Source organism: Thalassophryne amazonica, chromosome 15 (genome assembly GCF_902500255.1).
Source record: "Thalassophryne amazonica chromosome 15, fThaAma1.1, whole genome shotgun sequence".
Lineage (NCBI taxonomy): Eukaryota > Metazoa > Chordata > Actinopteri > Batrachoidiformes > Batrachoididae > Thalassophryne > Thalassophryne amazonica.
Genome location: NC_047117.1, coordinates 89,927,793 through 89,950,224, shown reverse-complemented (window position 1 = coordinate 89,950,224; position 22,432 = coordinate 89,927,793). Strand labels below are relative to the sequence as shown.

General features: G+C 41.4%; 1 protein-coding gene across 1 annotated transcript in view; it reads left to right on the top strand.

The window, feature by feature from the left end:
- Positions 1-17,318, top strand: part of chrna6 (cholinergic receptor, nicotinic, alpha 6) — a 49,784-nt gene extending 32,466 nt beyond the window's left edge. Inside the window, exons 7-9 of the mRNA XM_034188583.1 lie at positions 2,338-2,610; positions 16,649-16,784; positions 16,948-17,318. Of these exons, the coding sequence (XP_034044474.1) occupies positions 2,338-2,610; positions 16,649-16,774 (399 nt within the window). The 3' untranslated portion in view covers positions 16,775-16,784; positions 16,948-17,318. The remainder of the gene's footprint in view (positions 1-2,337; positions 2,611-16,648; positions 16,785-16,947) is intronic.
- Positions 17,319-22,432: the final 5,114 nt, after the last annotated feature.

Below are 22,432 nucleotides of genomic sequence, written 5' to 3'. Positions count from 1 at the left end.
GTGGAAAGTAAACGTGCATGTTTATAAGAATGTATTTTATTGACATATAAATCAAAAGTATCACATGATGCTTTAATGTGTGATAGAGTCAGAAATACTCAAGAAGTTTTAGGGTCATCTCCCAGTGCTGATTTGTGATGCCTGATTGTCCACATATTTGCCACAAGAAGAAGAAGAAGACAAAAAGAATCAGACACACAATAGTATCCTGATGTTGGTTGTAAGTGGTGATTGTGAGAAATCAGGAAATCTTTAAGCAGTATGGTTGTGATGTTTAGATACGTCGTTATCCAAAAGAGTGTCACATCTAGGTCGTGCTTTAGGTCACGCACACCAATGACCTAACTTAGGTCACCTAAGGCAATGGCTGGATGTCCTTGGTACCCGGTCTCTTCGGAGAATCCTTGGGTGCCACAGGAATGACTTTGTGTCAAATGAGATAATGAGTATCACTTGCATTGTGAAAGTGTCAGCTTTGACATTTTGTCCATGTGACCAGTGTTGTCAGATTGGGCAGTTTAGAATTTTATTTTGTGTGTAAAATTAGAATTGGGCAGGTGAACAAAATTTGGGCTGGTTTGGGATCAGTTTGGGATTTAAAAAATATGTTTTAAAAGAAATTTGACACAAAGCCCAATCAGCCGAAGGCAACTTTTGAACAACATTTGGGCTGGAAATCATCAGCTGTATCTGGCAACACTGAATGTATTGTCATCCAGGGCTCAAGGCAGTTCTGTGGTGTCATGGATGTGGCGAAGCATGGCACAGTGCATGCTGCCAGACTAAACTTTTGTTTTCTTTGCTGGAAATTCATTTATTCATTCAGTGGAAATCCAGGTCCAATATGCAGTAAAAGAGATGTAGCATTCTCTGAGCAAAAGCCTCTCTCTGAGTCTCTTCCGCAACATAAATCCCATGAAAACCATGTTGTGCTCTTTAGCAAAAGACAGTTTTGAGGTGTGAACACTCATGTAATGGGAATTGCTCATACTCAAGTGTAAGTGGCAATAACTGGCAATACTCTGAAATGATCACTTACACCCATTTGCAAAGGATCATATAATAACAGAAAATACAAATTTTGCCTGTTGTTTACATAAACTGGGCCACATTTCCTCAATTTTGGAATTGGGATGCAAACTGGGGCCAAAAATCTTCAACAGGTGACCGTTCTTTGAGTACAGTTACCTTATTATCTCTGCCAATAAGCACAGGTTTTTATTGATATTTGTCTGTCATCAACATATATTAGAAAGACACAAACACATTTCAATGAAATTTGATTGACGGGTACAGCTTGGCACAAACAGGAGTTAATTAGGATTCTGAGCAAAATCCAATCCCAGGATGATTTGAAATTAAATGTTGACTCAAAAATTTAAACCCATATTTCCATACTGAATGCAAAAACAGTCCTAGACTAGAAACATATAAAAGTAAGCTTCACAAACGTTATTTAGAATTATATAATGCCTAAATAGATCCTTGTCATTTGACTGGTGATTAGTATGTCACGTGATATTGGTCCTCTGTCCCATTTGCCGTTGTGTTCCATTTACTGTGAAAATTTGGTTCCATACATTTTCTACCATTGCACACCAGGATGACCACACGTTCACACTTGTGACAATGCTGCGTGGCTTAAAAACAAACATGGCAGGGTTTGTTTTGGTGACAGAACCAGCTTATTGACGGTGCTCATTCTTCTAACACAACCCCCCCCCCAAACAAATCCACTACGCCGTAAGCCGTCTGGAGGCATTTGCAGTATTCGTTGGGTTGTCTCTAGCTGAAATAGATATGCTGTCGGATGAAGAGCTTGACAAAGTTTTGTCGCGATTTTTCGTTGGACTGAGGAAAGCAGACGGCAGTATGTACACGAAGAAGTCAATGCACGCCACCAGGTACAGATTACATCGTCATTTTAAGACCGTGAGGGATGTTGACATTATCGTTTGGATTGGACTGGACTGTTTAGAACCTCTTGACCTCAAAGGAGTAGTGATGCACACCAAAGTGTAAGTCCCTTTTCTCTTGTTAATAAATTAATAAAATATCAAATGACAAAGATCGATTTTAGGTGTTATTTAAAACAAATAATGAATGTTTTTCATTCGTGCAATGGTAAGAATATTTCATGAGGTGAAGGATGAAATGTTCCATTCAACGAGGCGCCTCGTTGAATGGAACATTTCATCCTTCACCTCATGAAATATTCTTACCATTGCATTCATAAACATTCATTATTTGTATACAGTATGTTGTATTATATCTGATATAACTGTGAACATTTGGTTCAAGGTGAGACTGAACTGGATATTTGGTTGTGGCCCACAGCAGGTTGGAGGAAGCTCAGTCAACTGTCTGGAGTTTGGCGACTGCAAACTTCTGTCCCTGGAAGGTTGCAGTGGGAGAAAAAGCCCCTGTTCCTGCCAGCACAGTACAGAGACGCCAGAAGTACCAGACTCAGGGAAGATGTCGCGTCCGCTGAGCTCCCAGAGTATCAACACAGTGGTGGCTTTTTCTGTGCTTTCACCTGAGGTCAAACAGGCCATCGAGAGTGTCAAGTACATCGCAGAGAACATGAAGAGCCGCAACAAGGCCAAAGAGGTGAGTGGGTTTTATTTTTACTGGAGCTGATCGGTCTGAATGTGACAGACGGTAACATGGTTAATGTCTTTATATCGTGAGAGAGCAGAATGCTACATCCTTGTGTCCACTCACACACTTCTCTTTCATTTTCCGGTATATTATACTGTAAATTATTTGGTTCTTAACAAGATTAAGGGCCCCTTCACAACTCAGGGCAACTCCCATCGGAACAGCTCGTATGAGAGCACCACGACACATTGCGCCGACTGGCAGTCGTGCATGATGCCAGTGCAATGGTTTGTGCATGTGGGAACACAGTGCCAGCAGCTGCGCAATGTGGTTACACATCATGCAACTGCTGTGAAGAAAAAATAAATAAATAAATTCATGTTACAACGGTTTTGTGCACGTGGCAACACAGTGCGAGCAGCAGTGTGATGTGTAACCACATCGCACAGCTGCTGTGAAAATAAAAAAATATAAAAAATACATGACACCCACGGGATTCGAACCCACACTTTCCAAAAGCTCTGGCTACCAGTCAGAAACTTTACCACTAAGCTACCATCACCAGCCTATAAAAGATGCACGAAACTGCCTGATATCAGGAAGGACATGGATGTATTTAAAATAAATAAATAAATAAACCACATACCATATAAAAACATTGCATTGTATTGAATCCCTCTTATCAAGCTGGCAATACAAATATGATCCATCTGTTCCTCTGTAGATGACCCATGGTCACAGACGTACAGTCATGAAATGACATGAATGAGAAGCAGTCCATTCGTCTCATCAAGTCCACATCTGCTGGCGCATGTCCAGCCGGTCCACACACGTGTCCTGCTGGCGTGCCACAGGACTGACACCATGTCATGTGGAACAGAGCTCACATGGGTGACATGACAGTCAGATCGCCCACTGCGTGTTATGATCTGATGGTCCGTTTCAACCTGGGGGAAGCCTGTTAATGGGCTGCAGTGAGCACATGCACATGCTGCAACCTGTCGCCTCAGTGATATATGTTTTTATTTATGTCCATGTGATGACATCAAGCAGACACACGTGCATCACAGTGGGCAGTTGTTAGTCCATGTCTGTCCAAACACAGTATATGTTGTCCAGTTGGGATGTCCAGATCCACAGATCTCCACAGCTGCTTCTGTCATAGCCACACCTACTGGCCATTCAGCGCTTAGACAAATTTCACTGCCAGCATGAAGTACAGTTTAAAAAGTGGCTGTAAACATTTAGGGCAGTGATTGTGAAACACGGGCAGCACATTTAGGTCCATGATTGGTCAATTTCTTATTTTACATGTTTATACTATAATCTTAAAACAAGCACAACAACTTAATTCAAGAAATCTCGTTAAGTGAAATTATCTTGCTGTATGGGCAGATAATTTCACTTGTTTTGAGCACCTTTTCCCTCAGATATAGTGGTTTTATCTTGTTTTTAGCCACTCTTTTTTTTGCAGTGTAGAATAATATGCACAGCAAATACAAGTAGTACTGGTTAGTACAAACCTGGAGGATGATTTCCACAAAAATAATTCAAGACAATCCCAAAAACAGTCATTTAATGATTCCAAAATTTCAGATTTATTCTCCTCCATAATTTACAGTGGATCCACATTATGTATTAAAACCATTAATCCACCTACAGGATTCTCCCAGCACACGTCAGAACTCATACAATGTGTAGAGAGAGGCTCTGTCTCTATCTGACATGCTGCAAGCAAACAACAGCCACAGCCAGGCATTAAAAACAGGTCAGGTCAGGTCTGGGAGCATGTGTTGGGGCCTCACCATGGAACCACCTTGGGTCTTGGATGGTAATCACCCAGGCAGACAACCAATTCAAGTAACAGTCTGGTCTGCTTGAGGTTTCTTCCTCAGAGGGAGTTTTCCTTACCACTGTTGCTCTGGGGGTTGGTAAGGTTAGACCTTACCTGTGTGAAGCACTTTGAGGCAACTCTGTTGTGATTTGGCGCTATATAAATGAAAATAAATTGAAATTGAATTCAATTTGAACAGTCTGTCTGCTGCAGCCAGGTGAAACGTGGACGTGTCCTTTGGCATCCAGTTGGTTTGTTCCTCAACACTAGCTGGGTTTCCAATTAAGATTTGTGCAACTGCTAAGCGATATTTTCATTACGTCAACAAAGAACAGCAGTGAAAATACAGCATTTAAATTAAGTGATGGAATGCAACTGCTGGGTTTTGTCCTGTAGTGATAAGTACAATTCCAACAGAATGGCAAGTCCTGTTAAAAATTGCCATTTTGGGTTGTTGTTTTTTTTTTAAATTGTTGTAAAAACATCTCTCATAAGATTGTATTTACGTATTGTATCTATGTATTTTAGAACACTATGTTATTTTTTTCTGTACCTCACATGGCCTGTAATAGTGGATAAAGTGTTTCCGCTACAGTTTTTCAAAATAAGTCCTTTTCGAAATGCCTGAAGAATTTTAAAGAATTTTTCCAGAGCAACTAAACCATCAGGAAATGCTGGTGATGGTCTGTGGAATGCATGCAAAAACTCAGTTGTTTCTATATTTACCCCGTAGAGTTATTACAGGCCAACGCCCTCTGCAATTAAACCAGCAATGGAAAATTTGTGGCGACAGCTGCCCAAGGATCTTATTACACATCGAACTAATCTCCATTCAGGCAAACAGTCAGCGACTGAAATATAATCCAAACTGAAAATGAGGCAATTCACTCTTAATGATGAGAATCCATCAATAAAAGCATATTCTCTATTGAAGAGACAGATACTGTAAATGACAGCATGTTCATCCCCTCCAGGCTGTTAGCATGAAAACTCAAAAACAACAAGTGCCCTCATCTTTTAGGTCTCCAAATTAAAAGGACATATAATGAGGAAAAATTGATTCACTTTGATGCACAAGATCAACATATTACAATTACAGATATAATATGACATATCTGTTCAAAACAAAGCATATAATACTATCTGAGAAAACAGGACTGTAAATTTGTAAAAACTCAATATCATCAATTCTCTACCTTGCCATAGCAGCTATTAATGCATGTGTTGTCTGTAGCAATGTTGATTTTTTTTTTTTAACCTAAGAGTGAACAAATGTTTAACACTTGAAACACAGGTACCTTAACTGACATCCGGCAATGCACTAATAGACATTAACTACCAGTGCATGAAGACTTACTCGTGTTACGAATTCAGAAATTCAGAATCAAATTTATCTGGTGTCATTGGTGCATAAAGAACAATAAAAGAAAATATTTCTGAAAGAAGTAAAGGAATCAAATAGAAAAATGGGCAAGCTAAGTTTACTGTCAAATAGATAGAGTGGAATATAGATGGATCTCAGTTGTCTGCCAGAGGGGAGGGTAACAAAAAGTTAACGTCCTGAGTGAGAAGGATCGGCCACTATCTTCCTTGCTCGTCTCAGGTTTCTGGAAGTGTACAGGTCCTGTAGGGATGGCAGATTGCAGTCGATCACCTTCTCTGCTGTGTGGATGACACGCTGCAGTCTGCTCCTGTCTCGAGCAGTGGCAGCAGAATACCAGATGGTGATAGAGGAAGAGATGATGGACTCAGTGATGGCAGCGTAGAACTTCACCATCTTTGTTTTTGGCAGGTTGAACTTCCTTAGCTGCCAGAAAGCACATTGTCTGTTGTGCTCTCTTGGTGAGAGAGCTGATGTTCAGCGCCCACTTGAGGCCCTGTGTGATGGTGATCCCCAGGTAGTGGCTTGCCTCTACTGGTGGTTGGCTCTCACTGCGGTATTGTATCACTTCCTGTTCTGGAGCACAGCGGTGTTTTGCTGTATCTGTTAGCTGTTTAGAGTATCTTGTCAATAGTTTTACATCCTCATTGAAGACAACTTTGGATGCTGTAGCTCCTCTGAAAAAGAGAGCTTTAAATCAGAAGTGCCTGACTCCGTGGTATAACTCACAAACCCGTAGCTTAAAGCAGATAACCCGTAAGTTGGAGAGGAAATGGCGTCTCACTAATTTAGAAGATCTTCACTTAGCCTGGAAAAAGAGTCTGTTGCTCTATAAAAAAGCCCTCCGTAAAGCTAGGACATCTTTCTACTCATCACTAATTGAAGAAAATAAGAACAACCCCAACCCCAGGTTTCTTTTCAGCACTGTAGCCAGGCTGACAAAGAGTCAGAGCTCTATTGAGCTGAGTATTCCATTAACTTTAACTAGTAATGACTTCATGACTTTCTTTGCTAACAAAATTTTAACTATTAGAGAAAAAATTACTCATAACCATCCCAAAGATGTATCGTTATCTTTGGCTGCTTTCAGTGATGCCGGTATTTGGTTAGACTCTTTCTCTCCGATTGTTCTGTCTGAGTTATTTTCATTAGTTACTTCATCCAAACCATCAACATGTCTATTAGACCCCATTCCTACCAGGCTGCTCAAGGAAGCCCTACCATTATTTAATGTTTCGATCTTAAATATGATCAATCTATCTTTGTTAGTTGGCTATGTACCACAGGTTTTTAAGGTGGCAGTAATTAAACCATTACTTAAAAAGCCATCACTTGACCCAGCTATCTTAGCTAATTATAGGCCAATCTCCAACCTTCCTTTTCTCTCAAACATTCTTGAAAGGGTAGTTGTAAAACAGCTAACTGATCATCTGCAGAGGAATGGTCTATTTGAAGAGTTTCAGTCAGGTTTTAGAATTCATCATAGTACAGAAACAGCATTAGTGAAGGTTACAAATGATCTTATGGCCTCAGACAGTGGACACCCTCTCTACTTTTAAGATTAGGCTTAAAACTTTCCTTTTTGCTAAAGCTTATAGTTAGGGCTGGATCAGGTGACCCTGAACCATCCCTTAGTTATGCTGCTATAGACGTAGACTGCTGGGGGGTTCCCATGATGCACTGTTTCTTTCTCTTTTTGCTCTGTATGCACCACTCTGCATTTAATCATTAGTGATCGATCTCTGCTCCCCTCCACAGCATGTCTTTTTCCTGGTTCTCTCCCTCAGCCCCAACTAGTCCCAGCAGAAGACTGCCCCTCCCTGAGCCTGGTTCTGCTGGAGGTTTCTTCCTGTTAAAAGGGAGTTTTTCCTTCCCACTGTTGCCAAGTGCTTGCTCACAGGGGGTCGTTTTGACCGTTGGGGTTTTACATAATTATTGTATGGCCTTGCCTTACAATATAAAGCGCCTTGGGGCAACTGTTTGTTGTGATTTGGCGCTATATAAAAAAAAATTGATTGAATTGATTGATAGTTGAAAGACTCTACAATGGCAACTGGGGAGTTTAGTACTCAATTATAAATGGTGTTCAGGTGCTTTAAAATGATTATGATAATGTAAACAATGTATAAATTAATACCTTAGTTCATGTGCACATCTTTAACAAATTAATCAGTTAATACTTATTACTGAGTTAGTTAATGCAACATGCTTTGAGTCTTCTGGCTGACAGTATACTATCAGTGCTCATAAATGTTACTAAATCATCCATCTGCAGAGAATCACACAAGCCTCCCTCCTGCACGCTGCACTTCTCCTCTTGCACCAGATCTTACTGCAGAAGGTAACAATCGTTCATGTTGGAAACAAACAAATTTAGATTTTAGTAGAGACCTCTCTCTCTCTTTGGGAGTGAAATCTACCCAGAGGCAAGAGAAGGCTTTGATATGTAAAATTCAAGTCTCACTAAGCTTTGTCAAAACGCCTGTTGTTCCTCTTGACACTGTGCTTTGAATGTGATTATCAGAATAATTTACTCCAGCATATAATTTATCAGCTATGTTCCAGTTAGTGTACAAGAAATACTCGTATAAGGACCTAATTTATTTCTACAACCCCAATTCACAATAAGTTAGGATGATACTGAAAATGCAAAAAAAAAAAAAAAAAAAAAGTTTAATTGCATTTGTTATTATAAATTTATTCTTGCATTTAAGATCTGCAACACATTCCCAAAAAATTGGACGGGGCAATTTATTCTAAATATAATGATTAAATCATCACTTTTTACAGCCAGAGTTTCTTGAGAAAGTCAGGGGATGAACACATGAACTTTTCCAAGTCATTGAATATGTCTTGGAGGCCTCTACTGGTGGTTGGCTCTCACTGCGGTATTGTATCACTTCCTGTTCCGGAGCACAGCGGTGTTTTGCTGCATCTGTTAGCTGTTTAATCTGCGCAGTTAGATTGATCTAGTTAACTAGATAACGATTTGCTTCACAGTGTAATCTTCACGTGCCTTAACTAAAGCACTCCCTCTGCTGAATCACCTCTAAATTATTTACACATTATTCACTTTGTGTGTTTTTAGGAATCCGCTAGCTTAACGCAGCTACTAGCTCTTAGCCGGTTTAGCATAGCGGCTTCTCCTGTCTCTCCCGCACTTTTCTGCTCTGGGTGTGAAATGTTTAGTTATTCCTCGGCCTCCTTTAGCAGTAATAGTACTTGTAATAAGTGTAGCTTATTCGTAGCTTTGGAGGCCAGGCTGGGCGAATTGGAGACTCGGCTCCGCACCGTGGAAAATTCTACAGCTAGCCAGGCCCCTGTAGTCGGTGCAGACCAAGGTAGCTTAGCCGCCGTTAGTTTCCCTCTGGCAGATCCCGAGCAGCCGGGAAAGCAGGCCGACTGGGTGACTGTGAGGAGGAAGCGTAGCCCTAAACAGAAGCCCCGTGTACACCGCCAACCCGTTCACATCTCTAACCGTTTTTCCCCAGTCGGCGACACACCCGCCGAGGATCAAACTCTAGTTATTGGCGACTCTGTTTTGAGAAATGTGAAGTTAGCGACACCAGCAACCATAGTCAATTGTCTTCCGGGGGCCAGAGCAGGTGACATTGAAGGAAATTTGAAACTGCTGGCTAAGGCTAAGTGTAAATTTGGTAAGATTGTAATTCATGTCAGCAGTAATGACACCCGGTTACGCCAATTGGAGGTCACTAAAATTAACATTGAATCGGTGTGTAACTTTGCAAAAACAATGTCAGACTCTGTAGTTTCTCTGGGCCCCTCCCCAATCGGGAGTGACATGTTTAGCCGCATGTTCTCCTTGAATTGCTGGCTGTCTGAGTGGTGTCCAAAAAATGAGGTGGGCTTCATAGATAATTGGCAAAGCTTCTGGGGAAAACCTGGTCTTGTTAGGAGAGACGGCATCCATCCCATTTTGGATGGAGCAGCTCTCATTTCTAGAAATCTGGCCAATTTTCTTCAATCCTCCAAACTGTGACTATCCAGGGTTGGGACCAGGAAGCAGAGTTGTAGTCTTACACACCTCTCTGCAGCTTCTCTCCCCCTGCCATCCCTTCATTACCCCATCCCCGTACAGACGGTGCCTGCTCCCAGACCACCAATAACCAGCAAAAATCTATTTAAGCATAAAAATTAAAAAAGAAAAAATAATATAGCACCTTCAACTGCACCACAGACTAAAACAGTTAAATGTGGTCTATTAAACATTAGGTCTCTCTCTTCTAAGTCCCTGTTAGTAAATGATATAATAATTGATCAACATATTGATTTATTCTGCCTTATAGAAACCTGGTTACAGCAGGATGAATATGTTAGTTTAAATGAGTCAACACCGCCGAGTCACACTAACTGCCAGAATGCTCGTAGCACGGGCCGAGGTGGAGGATTAGCAGCAATCTTCCATTCCAACTTATTAATTAATCAAAAACCCAGACAGAGCTTTAATTCATTTGAAAGCTTGACTCTAAGTCTTGTCCATCCAAATTGGAAGTCCCAAAAAACAGTTTTATTTGTTGTTATCTATCGTGCTCCTGGTCGTTACTGTGAGTTTCTCTGTGAATTTTCAGACCTTTTGTCTGACTTAGTGCTTAGCTCAGATAAGATAATTATAGTGGGCGGTTTTAACATCCACACAGATGCTGAGAATGACAGCCTCAACACTGCATTTAATCTATTATTAGACTCAACTGGCTTTGCTCAAAATGTAAATGAGTCCACCCACCACTTTAATCATATCTTAGATCTTGTTCTGACTTATGGTATGGAAATTGAAGACTTAACAGTATTCCCTGAAAACTCCCTTCTGTCTGATCATTTCTTAATAACATTTACATTTACTCTGAGCAGTGCTTCCCCCAGCAGTGGGGAATAAGTTTCATTACACTAGAAGTCTTTCAGAAAGCGCTGTAACTAGGTTTAAGGATATGATTCCTTCTTTATGTTCTCTAATGCCATATACCAACACAGTGCAGAGCAGCTACCTAAACTCTGTAAGTGAGATAGAGTATCTCGTCAATAGTTTTACATCCTCATTGAAGACAACTTTGGATGCTGTAGCTCCTCTGAAAAAGAGAGCTTTAAATCAGAAGTGCCTGACTCCGTGGTATAACTCACAAACTCGCAGCTTAAAGCAGATAACCCGTAAGTTGGAGAGGAAATGGCGTCTCACTAATTTAGAAGATCTTCACTTAGCCTGGAAAAAGAGTCTGTTGCTCTATAAAAAAGCCCTCCGTAAAGCTAGGACATCTTACTACTCATCACTAATTGAAGAAAATAAGAACAACCCCAGGTTTCTTTTCAGCACTGTAGCCAGGCTGACAAAGAGTCAGAGCTCTATTGAGCCGAGTATTCCTTTAACTTTAACTAGTAATGACTTCATGACTTTCTTTGCTAATAAAATTTTAACTATTAGAGAAAAAATTACTCATAACCATCCCAAAGACGTATCGTTATCTTTGGCTGCTTTCAGTGATGCCGGTATTTGGTTAGACTCTTTCTCTCAGATTGTTCTGTCTGAGTTATTTTCATTAGTTACTTCATCCAAACCATCAACATGTCTATTAGACCCCATTCCTACCAGGCTGCTCAAGGAAGCCCTACCATTATTTAATGCTTCGATCTTAAATATGATCAATCTATCTTTATTAGTTGGCTATGTACCACAGGCTTTTAAGGTGGCAGCAATTAAACCATTACTTAAAAAGCCATCACTTGACCCAGCTATCTTAGCTAATTATAGGCCAATCTCCAACCTTCCTTTTCTCTCAAAAATTCTTGAAAGGGTAGTTGTAAAACAGCTAACTGATCATCTGCAGAGGAATGATCTATTTGAAGAGTTTCAGTCAGGTTTTAGAATTCATCATAGTACAGAAACAGCATTAGTGAAGGTTACAAATGATCTTCTTATGGCCTCAGACAGTGGACTCATCTCTGTGCTTGTTCTGTTAGACCTCAGTGCTGCTTTTGATACTGTTGACCATAAAATTTTATTACAGAGATTAGAGCATGCCGTAGGTATTAAAGGCACTGCGCTGCGGTGGTTTGATTCATATTTATCTAATAGATTACAATTTGTTCATGTAAATGGGGAATCTTCTTCACAGACTAAGGTTAATTATGGAGTTCCACAAGGTTCTGTGCTAGGACCAATTTTATTCACTTTATACATGCTTCCCTTAGGCAGTATTATTAGACGGCATTGATTAAATTTTCATTGTTACGCAGATGATACCCAGCTTTATCTATCCATGAAGCCAGAGGACACACACCAATTAGCTAAACTGCAGGATTGTCTTACAGACATAAAGACATGGATGACCTCTAATTTCCTGCTTTTAAACTCAGATAAAACTGAAGTTATTGTACTTGGCCCCACAAATCTTAGAAACATGGTGTCTAACCAGATCCTTACTCTGGATGGCATTACCCTACCTCTAGTAATACTGTGAGAAATCTTGGAGTCATTTTTGATCAGGATATGTCATTCAAAGCGCATATTAAACAAATATGTAGGACTGCTTTTTTGCATTTACGCAATATCTCTAAAATTAGAAAGGTCTTGTCTCAGAGTGATGCTGAAAAACTAATTCATGCATTTATTTCCTCTAGGCTGGACTATTGTAATTCATTATTATCAGGTTGTCCTAAAAGTTCCCTGAAAAGCCTTCAGTTAATTCAAAATGCTGCAGCTAGAGTACTGACGGGGACTAGAAGGAGAGAGCATATCTCATCCATATTGGCCTCTCTTCATTGGCTTCCTGTTAATTCTAGAATAGAATTTAAAATTCTTCTTCTTACTTATAAGGTTTTGAATAATCAGGTCCCATCTTATCTTAGGGACCTCATAGTACCATATCACCCCAATAGAGCGCTTCGCTCTCAGACTGCAGGCTTACTTGTAGTTCCTAGGGTTTGTAAGAGTAGAATGGGAGGCAGAGCCTTCAGCTTTCAGGCTCCTCTCCTCTGGAACCAGCTCCCAATTCGGATCAGGGAGACAGACACCCTCTCTACTTTTAAGATTAGGCTTAAAACTTTCCTTTTTGCTAAAGCTTATAGTTAGGGCTGGATCAGGTGACCCTGAACCATCCCTTAGTTATGCTGCTATAGACTTAGACTGCTGGGGGGTTCCCATGATGCACTGAGTGTTTCTTTCTCTTTTTGCTCTGTATGCACCACTCTGCATTTAATCATTAGTGATTGATCTCTGCTCCCCTCCACAGCATGTCTTTTTCTTGGTTCTCTCCCTCAGCTGCTGGAGGTTTCTTCCTGTTAAAAGGGAGTTTTTCCTTCCCACTGTCGCCAAGTGCTTGCTCACAGGGGGTCGTTTTGACCGTTGAGGTTTTTACGTAATTATTGTATGGCCTTGCCTTACAATATAAAGCGCCTTGGGGCAACTGTTTGTTGTGATTTGGCGCTATATAAATAAAATTGATGAAATTGATGATGATGAAAAATTGAGGGACCATGTTGGAAGGAGCCTCATGAGGGAAGCCACCAAGACAGCTAGACAACACTAAAGGCTTATGTGGATGTGAGCTGAGAAACTGGGATTGGTGCAACACTGGCATGTTGCATCATCATTCACAGATTCATGCTGGAGTGGAGTACGGAAGGACTGTAAAACAAAGAAATAGGTCAAGTCTAGGCCTGGGTTTCCCATGTGCCTTCTGGAAAAATGCAGCTGAAACTTCTCCTGTTCTTTTGATGAAAATCCTCTTCTACAACACCACTTCATCAGGAAGCTGTTTTACTGGTGATGCAATAGACAAAAGTTGCATGATGCCAGTTTCACCAACCACAGTCACAGAAGCCGATAACTCCTTCACAGATGTCTGGATGTCTTCGTGGCTTCCCTCATTAGCCTCCATCCAGCATGGTCATTCATTGGTGTAAATAAAGTCCAAGACATATTCAGTGACTTGGGAATGTTCATATCTCCATCTGCTAACTTTTTCTTTTGAGAAACCTGGCTGTAAAAGTGATTTAATCATTCTATTTAGAATTAATTGCCCCCCAACTTACTCGGATTTGGGGTTCTAATTTATGAACTACTAGCTGGGTACTCGGCGCTGCCTGGGTTAACCTGTTTTAGACATAAGCCAAATGCCAATCATTTTAATCAAAGCATTTGTTTTTGTAATGCTGATGTCATACATATAATAGTTAATGGGCTAAAGTTTGTCCAGCAGAACTATAAGAGGTGAACTCCTCAAACTAAGTGGAAATACTTAGTTAAAAGACAAACACATTTGAAGTCCTTCATGCAGACTTTGTTTTGCAATCAAATTTATAAAAAATTACACACAAAAGGTAGGTAACAGTAAATGTAAATATCAGTTAATCAAAATTGAGGTAGTGGTGTATTTCACTGTTTTTACATTGTAATTTTACCAACATAAAATGAATGTATTCAGACAGGAAGGCAAACTGGATTGTACAGGACAGTCAGGTGCTTAACAGTTAAGTAGCAGTGAGAAGTAGTGAGAAGTAACAGTGAGAAGTAGCTGAAGAAAGGGATTAAATAAACAGAGATGGCCAACACATATACAGGGCTGGAAATTTAAATCATACCCACAGCCTCAGTCTAAGCATGTTGCTGTTTTGCTGAGTGTGCTGTGGCTGTGCTGTGCTGAGTGTGCTGGAGAAAGGGATTAAAGAAACAGAGATGGCCAACACACATACGAGGTCTGTGAGAAAAGTATCCAACCTTTTTATTTTTTTAAAAACCATATGGATTTGAATCACGTGTGATTGCATCAGCCAAGCTTGAACCTTCGTGTGCATGCATGAGTTTTTTCACGCCTGTCGGTTGCATCATTTGCCTGTGAGCAGGCTTTGTGTGAGCACTGGTCCACCCCTCTCGTCGTTTTTTTTATTGCGAATAAATGTCTGAAGGATTTGGAGCTTTGCTGCATCAATTTTTTTCCAGAAACTGTGAGAGACCTCCAGGTGGTAACCGTTCGGAAAATTCATATGGCTTTCAGCGACGATTTTATGGGGATTACACAGATTAAGGAGTGATCCAGACGGTTTAAAGACCGCCCACAACTGCTGAGAGCGCGCCGTGCTCCGAGCGCCGATCGACAGGCTCACACCCTGCTGAAACAACCAGATCATTTCCAACGTGAAGGCTTTGTTGATCCGGGACGTCGTCTGACTTTCACAAAAAGGCAGGAGACGTGGACATCAGCACTTTTTCGTCACATTCCACTGTTACAGGAGTTTTTTTCATGGAAAGAAAAGCGGAGGGACGCGCCACGGAGCTGTTCATTACGCGGCACAAAACCACCTCCGTGTTGGTCTCACAGGACGGCTTTCAGGTGGATTTCAGATGGCTTTCAGGTGGATTTCAGACGGCTTTCAGGTGGATTTCAGATGGCTGTCGGTTGCTTTTCAGTCGTGTGATTATCCGAGAAATTGAGCATGAGCTGGACATGCCCCAACATGTCCTGTGAGGCTTCATCACGGCGTTGCTTTCCGCCATGCGGCTCCACCACGACGCGCGGAACTCCTCCGCACGTCTGTCTCAATGTGCCGAAAAAGTGCTGATGTCCACGTCTTTTCACAATTCCTGTGCTAGTCAGACTACATACCGGATCAAGACAGCGTCCAGTTTAGAAATGAACGGCACATTCCACTGTTACAGGAGTTTTTGTCATGGAAAGAGGAGCGGAGTTCCGCGTGTCGCTGTGGAGCCGCATGGCGCAAAGCAACGCCGTGATGAAGCCTCACAGGACATGTTGGGGGGTTTGAGCCTGGTGCTTGGAGCGCGGCGTGCTCTCAGCAGTTGTGGGCGGTCTTTAAACCATCTGGATCACTCCTTAATCTGTGTAATCCCCATAAAATCGTCGCTGAAAGCCATATGAATTTTCCGAACGGTTACCACCTGGAGGTCTCTCACAGTTTCTGGAAAAAAATTGATGCAGCAAAGCTCCAAATCGTTCAGACATTTATTCGCAATAAAAAACGACGAGAGGGTGGACCACTCCTCACACAAAGCCTGCTCACAGGCAAATGACGCAACCGACATGCGTAAAAAACTCACGCATGCGCACAAAGGTTCAAGCTTGGCTGATGCAACCACACGTGATTCAAATCCATATGGTTTTTGAAAAAAATAAAAAAGGTCGGATACTTTTCTAACAGACCTCGTACACAGGGCTAGAAATTTGAATCTGCCTGGCCATACCCACAGCTGGCTATTTTGGGGGAAATTTTCAGTTCAACTTTTTAAAAAATGGTACCAGTTTGTTCCCCATGTCATGAGGATTCAGAATATATATAGTTTTTAGGGCTACATGTTATAGTTTGGGAGTTTATCCCGGACAGACAGAAAGACAGAAGTGGCAGCATGAAACGCACATGGTACAACACTGTGTGGTCTTACATAAATGGCTATTTTGGGGGTAATTTTCAGTTCAACTTTTTAAAAAATGGTACCAGTTTGTTCCCCATGTCATGAGGATTCAGAATATATATAGTTTTTAGGGCTACATGTTATAGATTGGGAGTTTATCCCAGACAGACAGACAGAGACGTAGCCCTTTATGTATATAGATTTTCAAGTTAGTGTACAAGAAATGTCTGAACATAACTTATTCCTTTTTTCCTCTTTCTTCTGCTTTTCAATCTTTGCTCCCCCACCCTGCCCCTCCCCGTCCACCACCACCCCCTTGTTTTTCTCTAAATGTGGACATCATCTTACCTATTTGTGACCTTAAAACCCTTTTTCCACTTTCACTGTTTGGCCTGTCACTTTGCACTGTCTTGTCCTGTCCCCACTTATTGTCTGTCCATTTCCTCAAATGCAGGTGGAGGATGATTGGAAGTACGTTGCCATGGTGATTGATAGAATCTTCCTTTGGGTGTTTGTGACCGTGTGCATCCTGGGAACGATGGGTCTCTTCCTACAGCCTCTTTTTGGCTTCCTCTCATAACCACGAACCAATCAGGGCCGAGTGAAGGAGTCACACAGTCTCAGCTGAACGTGAACCTGGAACTTCTCAGTTTGAGTCGTAGAGAACCACTTGATGTGTTGCCTCAGGCTTCTTGCCTTTTGCGATTGGAATGATTGGGTTTGAATCAAACATTGGCACATCCGGTAGTCCTTCATGACTGGAATCTGAGGTTTAAACCAGACGTTGGTGAACTTTTGCACATCCTGAGAATTCCTCACCAATCAGAACACAACAGAAGCTGCTTCACTCTCCCGTCTGAGTGGGCTGATAACTGACACGCCCACTCAGCGTCTCATTCATTGAGCGACTTCCTGTCAAAATCAATTGCAGTCACATTTCCAATTAGAAGACAGTTTTCTGGAGCACTTTGCAGTGGGCTTTGCAAGAAATAAGGGCAGGCTGTTCTTCTTTTCAATACCAAATTCCATGTGTTTCTAACCATTCTTTTGATTAATGTATCTGAAGGTAATTGGTTAGTGGGTAAATATTGGATTAAATCGTACGTCACTGGTTGCTCCTGAAATGGCATCTCAGTTATTAATTCAGGACAGAATTCTATCATCTCATCCCATGGTTGTTAATTTATTCTGTCTTTTTCCCATCACTTTAAATTAACTTCCCTGTTGTGAGCAGACATTCAAAACAATAAACATGCGTGACAGAAATTCTGATGAGTCTGACCACAAATCTGTTGTCCTCAGATTAAAGCACTGCTATTGAAATCCACTCTGCCAATCATCTTTTTAATCCGATTTGGTTTGAAATTGAACGCATAAGATCTTATTTAGCATCCTGTCAAAGGCAAAGACCATAAAGAACACAACATGTCCTGAACATTCTGATAAACACAGCGGAGACATGGTCAGAATGGAAAATGGGCCGTTGTCACCTCAGTACTTTGTCCTGATAACCTTCCTGCCATGATCATGTGCGTAGCACATGAAATTTCTTTCCTACAATGTTTTCTTCTCCCAAAGGTCACATCGTACATGCATTTACCACATTCTCATTCCTGTCCTGTCTTTATTAATACTGCACCAAGTGCTGTGCTTTTTCATTCATTGTTTCATTCATTGCTTTTTTCATCATCTCTGTGACAAACACACACTCACCCATGCTCTGTGCTTTGAAGTGAACCTCGCTTTGTAGGAGAAGGTGGGGGAGGAATTTTTTTTGGTGGAGGGTAGGGGCTGCATTTCAGCACCATGGACAGTGACTGGCAAGTCCATGGACAGCTGCTGGGAAAGGCCATCTGCACTATGCTTGTGCTATATTGGTCAGGAAAGCTCTGCCTCCTATGCGGTTATTTGTACTTGAAAATGGGTGATTTTCCCATTTTGACTGTCAGTGACGTATCTGCTAACACCTACCACTGCCACATGAAGACACTTGAGCAATTCCACTAATGTTGCCTCAGGAGCATCCTCTGTATTAGGTGGGAAAACTACTGTGCCAACATCAGTGTCTTGGCTGAAGCCAAGCTACAGAGCATCAAGTATATCAGCAAGAACCAGCTTTGGTGGGTGGCCACATCCTTAGGATTGATGACAGCCATCTTCCCAAGCAGATCTTCTACTCTCAGCTGAGTAAAGGAAAAGGATCCAGAGGATGACAGAAGAAATTTTACAAGGAGCTCGTGAAGCAGGAGGGAATGAGCCAGCTGCGAGCAATGATCCACATTGGAGTGGAAGAAAAAAGCAAAGGAGCAACACAGAGAAGAAGAGCAGAAAGAGGAAGGAGAGAAAGAAAGATCCTGACCGGCAGAAGCTTCCTGCAGCAACCATGTGGAGTGTCTGTAAGAAACAGTGCATGCCTGGTCTGCGACTGGGTCTGTTCCTTCATCTTCATGTCCACCCTCCCATACAGTCTTCCTCACCACAACACCTTTGTTAATACATTCTTATTTCATTCTTACTGTATCCTGATTCCTCTCTGCATATTTTTGAACGTGTCCACAATTGGTCCACAGCCTCCTTGTCCATGGCAAAGACATGACACCCTTAACAGTTTCTACTGCATTTCTAATAAGTTGTATAGGTTCTAACCGCATCCTCCCAGTTTTTTTTTTTGTTTGTTTTTTTTTGTGCAAATGCTGATGGGTGTGATGGGGTTTTACATGACGACACATGCTAAAAAAAAAAAAAAAAGTTTGTACAAAAGATTTTGCTGTCTGTCTTGGAACATGAAATAAATTTCTTCAAATAAATAGAATAATGGGGTTTTTTTTTTTTGGAAACATAACTGCTGGGTGATGGAGGAGATATGCAGATTCATGCATTTGCACGCTGTGACAGGATGATCTCCCTTTTGTTGCCATCAGACACAAAAACAGCCACCAGAGGTATAATGGCTCTATTCACACATCATTTTAGTGTCTGGATAAAATGCATCATTGTGCGCGATTGTCACATTGCATTCATCGGGAGGTCAGTCCTCCAGCTGGAATGCTGGCACGTGCACAGCCGTTAGCGGCGTGAAATCCTTTGAACATAAACCAGAGCAGCTGGCTGTGACTCTGCTGATGACTCATCGCGACGGTCTTTAGCAGTGAGAAAGAGAGATTTGATTCAGTATGTTTGACGTGACACGGGGTGTGTTGACATGTTAGCAAGTCAGTTATGCAAACACATTAGCATGCCAGAGGAGTAACGCAAAGATGCAAATATATTCAAAATAGCAACCTAGCATGTTAATGTTCAAAGTTCTTTACTTTCGCATGCATGAAACTTTGCGGAGTACAGCACTGCTGACAGGGAAGCCTGAGCACAAATAAGAGAACAGGAGAGAAAAAAACGTGTGTAGTGCAGCAAATATATGAACTAGAATATAAATAAATGCTAGCATTTACATATGTTTGTGGGACTAACGTAAAATATGCTTTTACTCATGTTCAGTTGTCGGTTGCCCTCTAATTTCCTGCTTTTAAACTCAGATAAAACTGAAGTTATTGTACTTGGCCCCACAAATCTTAGAAACATGGTGTCTAACCAGATCCTTACTCTGGATGGCATTACCCTGACCTCTAGTAATACTGTGAGAAATCCTGGAGTCATTTTTGATCAGGATATGTCATTCAATGCGCATATTAAACAAATATGTAGGACTGCTTTTTTGCATTTGTGCAATATCTCTAAAATTAGAAAGGTCTTGTCTCAGAGTGATGCTGAAAAACTAATTCATGCATTTATTTCCTCTAGGCTGGACTATTGTAATTCATTATTATCAGGTTGTCCTAGAAGTTCCCTGAAAAGCCTTCAGTTAATTCAAAATGCTGCAGCTAGAGTACTGACAGGGACTAGAAGGAGAGAGCATATTTCACCCATATTGGCCTCTCTTCATTGGCTTCCTGTTAATTCTAGAATAGAATTTAAAATTCTTCTTACTTATAAGGTTTTGAATAATCAGGTCCCATCTTATCTTAGGGACCTCATAGTACCATATCACCCCAATAGAGCGCTTCGCTCTCAGACTGCAGGCTTGCTTGTAGTTCCTAGGGTTTGTAAGAGTAGAATGGGAGGCAGAGCCTTCAGCTTTCAGGCTCCTCTCCTGTGGAACCAGCTCCCAATTCGGATCAGGGAGACAGACACCCTCTCTACTTTTAAGATTAGGCTTAAAACTTTCCTTTTTGCTAAAGCTTATAGTTAGGGCTGGATCAGGTGACCCTGAACCATCCCTTAGTTATGCTGCTATAGACTTAGACTGCTGGGGGGTTCCCATGATGCACTGAGTGTTTCTTTCTCTTTTTGCTCTGTATGCACCACTCTGCATTTAATCATTAGTGATTGATCTCTGCTCCCCTCCACAGCATGTCTTTTTCCTGGTTCTCTCCCTCAGCCCCAACCAGTCCCAGCAGAAGACTGCCCCTCCCTGAGCCTGGTTCTGCTGGAGGTTTCTTCCTGTTAAAAGGGAGTTTTTCCTTCCCACTGTTGCCAAGTGCTTGCTCACAGGGGGTCATTTTGTTGGGGTTTTTCCGTAATTATTGTATGGCCTTGCCTTACAATATAAAGCGCCTTGGGGCAACTGTTTGTTGTGATTTGGCGCTATATAAATAAAATTGATTTGATTTGATTTATGACAGTCAGTTGAATCAAACTCTTTGAGACATTTTGCCCATACAAACATGCACACTTTGAAGACATCAAAGAGTGGGTTGACATTGCGAGTTATGGTGCCATCAGCGCATGAAGCACATGACGGCAGCCCACAGCGGTGCCACCGAGCATGAACAGAAACTTAACAAGGACATGAAAGCTGCTCTAGCAGAGAACATTCTGTGCATGTCCATCTGGCCAAAACACCAAATGAGAAAACGAATTCCTGCTCAGCACGCGCAACTAATAATTCAGCTTAAATGATAAGGCTTGAAACTTTGTTTACACGCTTAAACCCTTCAACTTTTTTTTTTTTTTTAGGTGGGCGGGGGTCGTCCAGTGTTGCTGAACGAGCAAATTATTTGCGAGTAAGAATCTTCATTTGTCTTAATGGACAACCCTGTTATTCTGAAGCAGCAATTTTGACTTTGAGTTCAATAAATCATCCAAAAGCGTGTTGTAGATCAATATAGAGATATTTTTTATAATTAACCCTAAAATGTGTTGTTTACATGATCTGTACAGTGTTAAATTAACACTGACAGTGAACATATGGTCCCAGTCTGACTAGAGTAGGATCATATGTACACTGGCAGTGTTAATTCAACACTGTCAGTGTTAATTTTACACTGGCGATTTTACTGTGTGTGCAGTCACACAGAAGAGCATCTTCATTTCAGGAGCTCAAAAAGCACAAAATCCTGAGTGGCCCTGTGGTGGGTAATTAGGCCAGTTCCACCTTTTGGTTTTGTGAGAAGAAGTGCACGTTAGATTGGAGAAGAAGAACACAGCAACCTCAGCCACAAACACAAATCTACACGAGAAGAGCACAAGTCAGTGTCCAGGTCTCAGTCCAACTAAGAATTTGTGGCTGGTCTTTTCTCTTTTTTGCCAAAATTATAAAAACCCAAAGGAGCCCAGTGAGGGTGAGAACTTTTTTATAGGCAGATATATGAAGTATTGGGTTTACGATTGTCTTGGATGAAAACTAAGATTGAGGCTTTTAATGCCTGAGACCAAGTCAAGATCAACTATAATTGCTTTCAATTCCGAGACGAGACTGAGTAAGTGAAAAGGTGATCTGGAGACCAAGACCAGACTCAGTAAATGAAGACAACCAAGAGGACGTCCACTTCTCACCTGGATCCAGCACATAGATAGCTACTTTGAAGGGGTTTGGGATGGACTGCCATTCTGCCAGAGGGGTTCCCGTCGAGGACTACAGGCGGTTCTGCAGTGTGGTGGATGTCAATGATGGATGGCAATATCATTACAATCTCCATAGTGATTTTCAGGATCCTAAAAAGCAGAGGTGGGAGTAAGTCACTGTCAAGTCACTCTCAAGTCATCAATCTGCAAGTCCCAAGTCAATTCTCAAGTCAGCTGTCAAACACTTGATGGTCATTGTGACTTGAGTCTTGACTTGGGACTTGCTGATTCATAACTTGAGATTGACTTGATGGTGACTTACTCCCACCTCTGCTAAAAAGACTGCATGATACCTCTTGAGAATCATCATCAGTCTGTTTCTGCACACCAACATCAA